The 9,666-nt window shown below is 42.2% G+C and overlaps 1 protein-coding gene across 1 annotated transcript; it reads right to left on the bottom strand.

Annotated features, from left to right (window-relative positions):
* Window positions 1-2,328: 2,328 nt before the first annotated feature.
* Window positions 2,329-9,403, bottom strand: LOC140064456 (keratin, type I cytoskeletal 19-like). Its single transcript, XM_072111386.1, has 8 exons — window positions 8,892-9,403; window positions 7,679-7,761; window positions 5,738-5,894; window positions 5,409-5,570; window positions 5,175-5,300; window positions 4,858-5,078; window positions 4,516-4,541; window positions 2,329-2,577 (listed from the first exon to the last, which is right to left on the bottom strand). Exons 1-8 carry the CDS (start codon window positions 9,339-9,341, stop codon window positions 2,564-2,566), a joined length of 1,239 nt encoding a protein of 412 aa, XP_071967487.1. The 5' UTR covers window positions 9,342-9,403; the 3' UTR covers window positions 2,329-2,563.
* Between the last annotated feature and the right edge of the window lie 263 nt (window positions 9,404-9,666).

Below are 9,666 nucleotides of genomic sequence, written 5' to 3'. Positions count from 1 at the left end.
GACCCCTGCAGTAGTTGGACGCCCACGTCCCCGCCCTCGTCCTCTACCCCTAGCCCTCGGGTTAAACATTTTGAAAATGAGAGTTATAACTTGTATTTTTTTTTCACTTTTTTTTTTTTTTTGTGTTTTTTAGTTTTTAAAACCAAACGATGCTATCCTATTGCTATGGCTATTTTCTAGCCAAGTATTACAGCACACTACTATGCCAGATGAGATGACGCTGAGTTATGAAAAAAATAAACGTAAAATAAAAAAGGAAATGGCAGACTGTGCCTAGTTGAAATACAACCCCGGGCCCTAATAAATTTTCCCACTTCGGTCTTTGCGATGGATATGTGCGTCACTAAAACACAGTGGTCGCAAGTCTGACTCCAAATTGCTCCCAATTTGATAGTAGATGCACTGCAGCAAGTACAGCCACCAGCAGATCAACCAGAAATCAAATATATATAACGCTACTGTAGGCGTAATTAAGACGTTTGTATTCTCCTATGGCTATTTTCTAGCCAAGTATTACAGCACACTACTATGCCAGATGAGTTGACGCTGAGTTATGAAAAAAATAAACGTAAAATAAAAAAGGAAATGGCAGACTGTGCCTAGTTGAAATACAACCCCGGGCCCTAATAAATTTTCCCACTTCGGTCTTTGCGATGGATATGTGCGTCACTAAAACACAGTGGTCGCAAGTCTGACTCCAAATTGCTCCCAATTTGATAGTAGATGCACTGCAGCAAGTACAGCCACCAGCAGATCAACCAGAAATCAAATATATATAACGCTACTGTAGGCGTAATTAAGACGTTTGTATTCTCCTATGGCTATTTTCTAGCCAAGTATAACAGCACACTACTATGCCAGATGAGATGACGCTGAGTTATGAAAAAAATAAACGTAAAATAAAAAGAAACTGGCAGACTGTGCCTAATTGAAATACAACCCCGGGCCCTAATAAATTTTCCCACTTCGGTCTTTGCGATGGATATGTGCGTCACTAAAACACAGTGGTCGCAAGTCTGACTCCAAATTGCTCCCAATTTGATAGTAGATGCACTGCAGCAAGTACAGCCACCAGCAGATCAACCAGAAATCAAATATATATAACGCTACTGCAGGCGTAATTAAGACGTTTGTATTCTCCTATGGCTATTTTCTAGCCAAGTATTACAGCACACTACTATGCCAGATGAGATGACGCTGAGTTATGAAAAAAATAAACGTAAAATAAAAAGAAACTGGCAGACTGTGCCTAATTCTACTCAAACCCCTAATAAATTTTCCCACTTTGGTGTTTGAGGTGGATATGTGTGTCACTAAGAGCTAAACACAACGGTAGCAAGTCCCCCTGCTAATTCCTCACAATATGGTACTAGCTGCAAATAAAAAAAAAAAAAAATTATAACGTTATTGTAGCCCTAAGAAGGGCTGTTGGGTTCTTTAAGAATCACTCCTGCCTAACAGTAAGCTAATAGAACACCCTAACGCTTTCCCTGAGCAGCAGCAGCTCTCTCCCTAGCGGCATCCAGACAGAGAATGATCCGAGCAGCGCGGGCAGCGGCTAGTCTATCCCAGGGTCACCTGATCTGGCCAGCCAACCACTGCTATCTACGTGTAAGGGTACCACGTCATGCTGGGTGGAGTGCAGAGTCTCCTGGCTTGTGATTGGCTCTGTTTCTGGCCGCCAAAAAGCAAAACGGCGGGAGCTGCCATTTTCTCGAGCGGGCGAAATACTCGTCCGAGCAACGAGCAGTTACGAGTACGCTAATGCTCGATCGAGCATCAAGCTCGGACGAGTATGTTCGCTCATCTCTACTGGAGACACATAAACCCAATCTATGAGACATTAGAAGACATGGAGACGCAATAGACACATGAAAAGCATCAATCACAGAAGCAGCTAGATTCACTGCATGCCAGAGCGGATGGCAAGGGGAAAGTGGGTGGGTGTGGGGTGGACGGGAGGGGGGCCACAAGGGTAAAGATATATTATATTTACTCTTTGTTATAGCCTTCTCTTTTTTTGTCTCTATTTTGTGATGTACTGTATTTATAACCATATAGTTGTACTGACCTTGTCTAAAATAAATTTAAAAAAAAGAAAGAAAATCAAAGCTGTGCCATGATTGGTTGCTATGGGCAGGAGAGTACTTATTGAACATTTGTGACCATGATGTCCCTCCACCGATGCACGGACACACATGATGTCATGTCCATCCATGTAAATGTTCCTGCATTGGTGGAAGGACGTAATGGTACTGTTGAGCACTTCCTTATTTTCTTTTTTTATGACTTTTAGACAGTTTTCAGAAATCAACAGTGGGAAACGTATTTCATGCTTGACCCAAAAGTTGTCTTTTATTAAGCAGCTGCGGCATACAGAATATAAAAGCAAGCATCCATGTCCTTCACTACTTCCAGTTGTCAACATCTTTGAAGATATATAGATCTGGGAAATCCATTAGGTTCAGGCTTCCTAGCCCTCCGTGCAAGCCATTCTCAGAGCGGAAAAAGAGACGGGTCTTCTTACGATGCAGCTGCTTAATGTCTACCGAAGACTTTACTTTCATTTAATTTTAACTAGGATGAAAGAGAAAAAAACAAAAATTAGTAATAGCCCCTGACCTTTGTAATAAAGACGTATAGGTAGTGCAGGTAGAGCTGAGGCAGCAGTTACATCTTGGTTACATCTCCTAGTGGCCCCAGACGAGGATCCAGGTCTTATAGATGGAATATGCCAGGTGGGTGACCTGTTGTAAATTTTGCAGTGGGAGTCAGGAGCTATAAGTAAGCCACTGCCAGCCTAGATACTGCTCAGAGTACTATTACCGTATATACTCGTGTATAAGCCGAGTTTTTCAGCACAAAAAATGTGCTGAAAAACGTCCCCTCGGCTTATACACGAGTGTATTACCCAAAAAAATTACCCACTTAAAAAAATAAAATTAAATACTCACCCTCCGATGTCAGCGCGGCTCCCCGATGTCGGCGCGACTTACCGATGTCCCCGATGTCAGCGCGTCCCGTCTTCTTTCTTCTCCGCGGCTCCTCTTCTTTCTTCTTTCTTCTATCATCGACGCCATGTTTTCTTCATGGCCGCGCATACTATGACGTCAGCAGCGGCCGCGTCATAGTATGCGCCTGCTAGAAGAAAGCATGGGCGCGAGAAGAGTGAAGAGGAGCCGCGGAGAAGAAAGAAAACGGGAAGCGCTGACATCGGGGACATCGGTAAGTCGCGCCGACATCGGGGAGCCGCGCTGACATCGGAGGGTGAGTATTTAAGTTTATTTTTTTAAGGGCCGTGGGGGCAGGCTGTATACTACTAGGGGCAGGCTGTATACTACTAGGGACAGGCTGTATACTACTAGGGACAGGCTGTATACTACTAGGGGCAGGCTGTATACCACTGGGGGCTGCTGTATACCACTGGGGGCTGCTGCATACCACTGGGGGCTGCTGTATACTACTGGGGGCTGCTGTATACTACTGGGGGGCTGCTGTATACTACTGGGGGGCTGCTGTATACTACTGGGGGCTGCTGTATACTACTAGGGGCTGTTGTATACTACTAAGGGCTTGCTGTATACTACAGGGGGGCTGCTGTATACTACAGGGGGGCTGCTGTATACTACTAGGGGCTGCTGTATACTACTAGGGGCTGCTGTATACTACTAGGGGCTGCTGTATACTACTAGGGGCTTGCTGTATACTACTAGGGGCTGCTGTATACTACTAGGGGCTTGCTGTATACTACTAGGGGCTGCTGTATACTACTAGGGGCTTGCTGTATACTACTAGGGGCTTGCTGTATACTACTAGGGGCTTGCTGTATACTACAGGGGGGCTGCTGTATACTACTGGGGGCTGCTGTATACTACTAGGGGCTTGCTGTATACTACTAGGGGCTTGCTGTATACTACTAGGGGCTTGCTATATACTACAGGGGGGCTGCTGTATACTCCTGGGGGCTGCTGTATACTCCTGGGGGCTGCTGTATACTACTAGGGGCTGCTGTATACTACTAGGGGCTGCTGTATTCTTCTGGGGGCTGGCAGGCTGTATACTACTGGGGGGGTTTGACCAATGCATTTCCCACCCTCGGCTTATACTCGAGTCAGTAGTTTTTCCCAGTTTTTGGTGGTAAAATTAGGGGTCTCGGCTTATACTCGGGTCGGCTTATACTCGAGTATATACGGTATTTTATGTGAGTTTAAAACCAAGATTGTGGACCTGTCACCGAGGAGGTCACAAGGAAATAAAACATTTCCTCCAATTCTTCTATAGTACATATTTCTCATAGAGGTTTGTTTTGTTACTGGGCTTGACCGCTACATTTTTATGTTTCCCTGGCTGAGCGGGTTGTACTAGTGATAACGCACCACCGGTAATGGCATCACAGAATCTACGCTGTATTCACAGATAAAAGTTTCAACAACTCAAAAGGGTTGAAATATTTTTTTATTAACCATGTCCAACCCTTTTAACTATAATATAAAAGAATACATGAGGCATACTCACTGTCTTTGGTAGAGCCCACAATAAGCCTGTAGAAAGAAAGTGACAGATATTAGAATAAGTATGCTATTCAATACTTATGCGCACATAACTTCAGATATACTTGGAAAACCATAATTCCATACAATTTGTGTTCCTGCCTGGATTGAGGGGATAACATTGAGGGGGCTTACAATGTGTCAGGAAAGTAGATGAAAATGTTGGTAGGTATGATCAGACCTTTTAAAATGAAAGCCAACTTTTCAACATGAAATGAAATTGCTCACAAGATGTGATTGTGAGTTGACATCCGTTTACAGCCAGAAAAAAATATATTTGGGTCTGTGCAAAAGAACATCTACTTACTGTGCATCGTGTCCTTCCAAGAGCTGACGATAGGTGGCAATTTCCTTTTCTAGACGTGTCTTGATGTCCATGAGCATCTTGTACTCATGGTTTTGGCGTTCCATGTCTGACCGGAGGTCACCGAGCTGCATCTCCAAGCTGCTGATTAATGCTTGTATTTGTGATAACTGTGCGCCATATCGTGCTTCTGTTTCTGCGAGGGTACTTTCAAGGGATGCTTTCTACAGAGAAGAGGAAATACACTATATTATGTGGCATCTATCCCATAAACTCTTAATTTTCCAAACACATTGCCTAAGCAATCACCCAGTACTAACCATGCTTAGCTGAGACTGGAGTTCTATCTCAAGGCCTTGGAGTGTGCGTCTTAGATCTGTGATTTCTGTCTTGCTGGTCTGGATCTGCTCTGTGTGTACAGCGACTTCCTTGTTCAGTTCATCAGACTAGAACATAATACAGAATAAATTAGTAAGAAATAGTATATTGATAAAATACTAATAGTAGAAATTTAAGGCAAAGAAAAACAAATAGTAAACATTTTAACTTCTCACCTTTGTAAAGAACCAGGTTTCGGCATCCTTGCGGTTCCTTTCAGCCATAAGCTCATACTGGTCTCTCATATCAGCCAAAATCTTGGTTAGATCTACACCTGGTGCTGAATCTACTTCCACACTGACTTGTCCTCCAACTTGTCCACGCAGTGCAAGCATTTCCTGAAGGAGAAAGTAATATTCATATGAAACATTGACCTCACATGTCTAGTAAAAATAATTTTAAAGCCGATATTATACCTCTAAAAATATCTGTGGTAAGAATCCTTTATATGTATGTTCCTGCTTTCTGACCATATATGATCTTAAATAGTGTTGAAAGTTCTTACCTCTTCATGGTTCTTCTTCAAGTAGGCCAGTTCTTCCTTCAAGTTCTCAATCTGGAGCTCAAGGTCAGTTCTGGCCAAGGTCAACTCATCCAACACTCTACGTAGTCCATTAATATCAGCCTCCACACTCTGGCGAAGAGCAAGCTCATTCTCAAACCTAAGATAAGGAGTCAGATGATTTATTATAATTCCCACTATCAACATTTAGACCTGTTCAGGAAAGTGGAGATACCTCCAAACATGAACTACGATGCCAAATTAAAGCTCAATTGATATGACTACCAATTGTTACTTTGGAACACTGTCTAATTATAGAAAGTTCCTACTTTTAGAGTAAGTTTCCACAATAGTAACCAGTTTAGTAAATTTATAGGCAGTGCCATCAAAAGGAAATTAAGTAATTCCACCATGGTTCTCCATATCAAGAGAACTCTACCATACACTGTATGTGGACACATATTCTCCTACTATTCTTCTGGCAATCTAATATTTCAGTAAATAAAATAGTTGTTTGTTGGGCATATAGGTGTGGCTTTCAATCCAATGGGTTAATCCAGCCGCTCAGCAGGATCTCAGCCAACATCCCAGACACACAATAGGTGCTAGTTGGGTAGTCAGCCAGAACACACAACATGTAGGCGGAAACTGTACAGACTGTGTCATCTTATACTGCTGAAGGACCAAGTCAGAACCTGGACATGTACCAGCATGGTTGTGTTGACAAGAGGATATTCTGTACCTAATGCTTTTTTATATATTTGTAAAGAAATTGACTGAATCTGGCAGGGTTATTCATCCCGTGGGTGTTTTAAAGTCACCTTATCTGAAGGTAACGTGTGTTATGCAATTGTTGTGTCCTGTCGCTGTGTGACCAATTACTCATTAACTTCCTTCGGTCTTTATTATCTCAGATTGGACAATGGAAATTAAAATAATGGATTCTGGAGCAGATGTATAATGTTCTACAGGAAAGCAGACCACACCCTAGAGTTCCAGCTCAAATTAAAAAGGAATCATATTTAGGCTCCTTTCACCCATTATGGAGATTTGGTCTACGGTCCTTGTTCTGTATCTAAGTATCCAGACCAGGGCAGAACAGTTATTGTTGCCTCTCCTCTAGCTCAGTATTTATGTCATATGCCACTGAGGGGTCAATTCTTATTTCCTATGACTGCAGATGCCACAAGCATTATCATGAAAGATGTTCACTTCTTGGGATTCTAGAGAGAAGATTGTGAGCTATCTTACTTAGCTGTCATCTGAAAGTAAAAAGTTATTTCATTTGATGACCCCAAACAGTGCCACTCTTCAACTCAGGCTGTGAGTGATATTACAACCATTTTCAGCAATGTATTATTACATTTGGTTAAATATGGGAGGCAGTATTTCCAAAACTTTGTTACAAAAGTTATGAGAAAACTGGATAGTGTTTTCCAACTTTTCTAGATAATACAGTCCGTGCTTCCACAATCCCCAGAGAGAGAAAGGCATTTGTGTACTTGCAGCTTAATATAAACTGATGTTGCCATAAATGGACATATGTCAACTTCTATTAACTCCTCATGGTTTTTCATCTGTTATAGACGATGTTCCTAAAGCACAAAACCCCTGACACAAACAAATGAGATCAAATGAATCTAATTATATTGTTGATTTTCCAATACAGCAGAGATTTACAGAGAAAACCAGAGCCGCTACATGCAAAATTGGCCTAATTTGCTGTTGGTTCACACTATGGCACTACCCATCCTGGATTTGGAGAACCTAGAACTTACTTTTATCTACATATCTAACCCTTTCTCCTGTTCTGACTACTAACATTGTGGAAACTTTTAGTTCAGAAGGTACATAGTCAAAATCATAAAAGCATAAAAACATAAAAGCTGACATCTGATTTGAACTCATAGCCCCAAAATAAGGCAAAGGGGTAAAACTACTCACTTGGTTCTGAAATCATCTGCTGCCAGCCGGGCATTGTCCACCTGCAGGACAATCTTGGAGTTGTCAATTGTAGCAGCAAGGATCTAAAAAGAAAGGAGGCTATATATTAACAAGATGAATTATTAAGTAAATCTAACTCTTAGTGACAGCAAACCTCGCCTCACCCTTATTTAATATGATTTACTATCAATGCAACACTTGTAGTATGACAGAACATAATGAGCTACATAGCATTGACAGTGCTCTAAGGCTATGCCACACCCAAGGGAGACAGAAGACGGAGACAAGTGGAAATGCACCTGCACCTGTACCGTGATCCATACATCCATGAACTTGTATAAACTAAACGGGAAGTGTATATTTAATTTCACCTGCAGAGCTTACAATCTAATTCAATCAAATGTAGAACAAGGTCAAGTGTAGAGAAGAAATACCTTAGCATATGGAGAAGCAAGAACTAACTATAACACTTTACGTGTACTAATACAGAATTTGGAGTTAAGAGAGGATCCATAGAGAATCAATTCTGCCCATTATACAAAGTTCCTTTGATTTGGTGAAATGAAATGGTGTAATCCCTATTTTCTCCTGTTGGAGTGCAATAATGGGAGTTGTACACTTGCTACCACTTTTTGGATAGAAAGATTACCTATTTTTAATTCCACATCATCATTCATTTATAATAATTTAACCAGAAAGCTTAATACCTGTATATAAATATGATGGCAGCTTAAGAAGATTATCATACGTGTAACTGATGCAATTTCAATGAATCAAACCAGTCAGGCCAGTTTTGTGTCCTTCTGCTAACCTCACTGACGTCGTGTTTTGGGAAGGAAGCTGAGTCTTATATAAACCAGGATACCACTATAGGACGGCTATACATACAGTTATATACATGTAACCCTACTATATGCACTACTCCACAACATGTGTCCCTCTAGCTACTGTAAAAACTACAACTATCAGCATGTGTAGAAGCATCAGGCAGGATACACAGGGAATACAGTATACGGAATGATATGAACTCGAAATTCAGTAGGGAATACGGAATTCGGTAGTAACATGATTGTAGGGTCTGTAGGATTTTATATAAATTATAGAGCAACAGGAAAGTTAAAGAGAAGTAGATGCATAGTTTGGGTCATGGGAAGAGAATGGGAAAGCTGCATTTATATTTTTGGTATTGTACCTGAATTGGGGTTCAGCTTACCTTATCTCTCAAGTCCTCAATGATCTTAAAGTAGTTACTGTAGTCACGGGTTGGGCTGGGTCCTTGCTTTTCATACCACTCCCGGATCTTCACCTCTAGGTCTGCGTTGGCAGTCTCCAGAGAGCGCACCTTGTCCAGGTAGGAGGCCAGGCGGTCATTCAGGTTCTGCATGGTTTCCTTTTCATTGCCAGATAACAGGGCATCCCCTGAGACACTGATGCTGTACCCACCGCCATAGCCACCACCAGATCCAAAGCTAGTACTGTAACCACTGCCACCACCTAGACCACCACCAAATCCAGAGGAGACCAAGCGGGCAGATGACACTGAGACCCCCTGGCCCCCATACCCACCATGGACACTTGGGGCTTTGAAGGAGACTCTCCCAGCTCCACCACCTAGACCCCCACTTCTGTAGGAAGAAGAAGTCTGGCGAAGGCTGTAAGACATGGTTATAGTATAACTGGCTGGTGCAGGCTTAGAGATGCAGATCACAGGAGTGTAACTGTTCTCTCTCCCACAGCCTCCTTTTATTCCCTCACAAGCTGGGTGGTGCCACAAAGCCCTTTGGAATTTTACCGGTTCCTTCCTCACATGCCAAGTAACAGCAGAAATTTCTCATTGGTCTGCTGGAATGATCCCTTTTTTTTAACTGCCCTCGAAATTACTATTGACACTGAGCAAACAGGAGTCATTTTACTCCCAAAAGTTTAGACAAAAGAGTTGATTCAATGCTCAGGTGCGGATGGTAGGAGGGAGGGGGGTGAGATACCAA

The sequence above is a fragment of the Engystomops pustulosus genome, chromosome 6 (assembly GCF_040894005.1).
Source record: "Engystomops pustulosus chromosome 6, aEngPut4.maternal, whole genome shotgun sequence".
NCBI lineage: Eukaryota > Metazoa > Chordata > Amphibia > Anura > Leptodactylidae > Engystomops > Engystomops pustulosus.
The sequence above is the reverse complement of the archived record's forward strand: the minus strand, read 5'-3'. Positions and strand labels throughout refer to the sequence as shown.

Bases quoted from the DNA above. Each gene is read 5' to 3' on its own strand.
- LOC140064456 (XM_072111386.1), bottom strand. From the start codon at position 9,341: ATGTCTTACAGCCTTCGCCAGACTTCTTCTTCCTACAGAAGTGGGGGT. The intron at 7,762-8,891 runs GTAAGCTGAACC...CTTTCTTTTTAG, and splicing joins TTGAGGACTTGAGAGATAAG to ATCCTTGCTGCTACAATTGA. The intron at 4,542-4,857 runs GTAAGTAGATGT...TTCTTTCTACAG, and splicing joins TTGGAAGGACACGATGCACA to GCTTATTGTGGGCTCTACCA.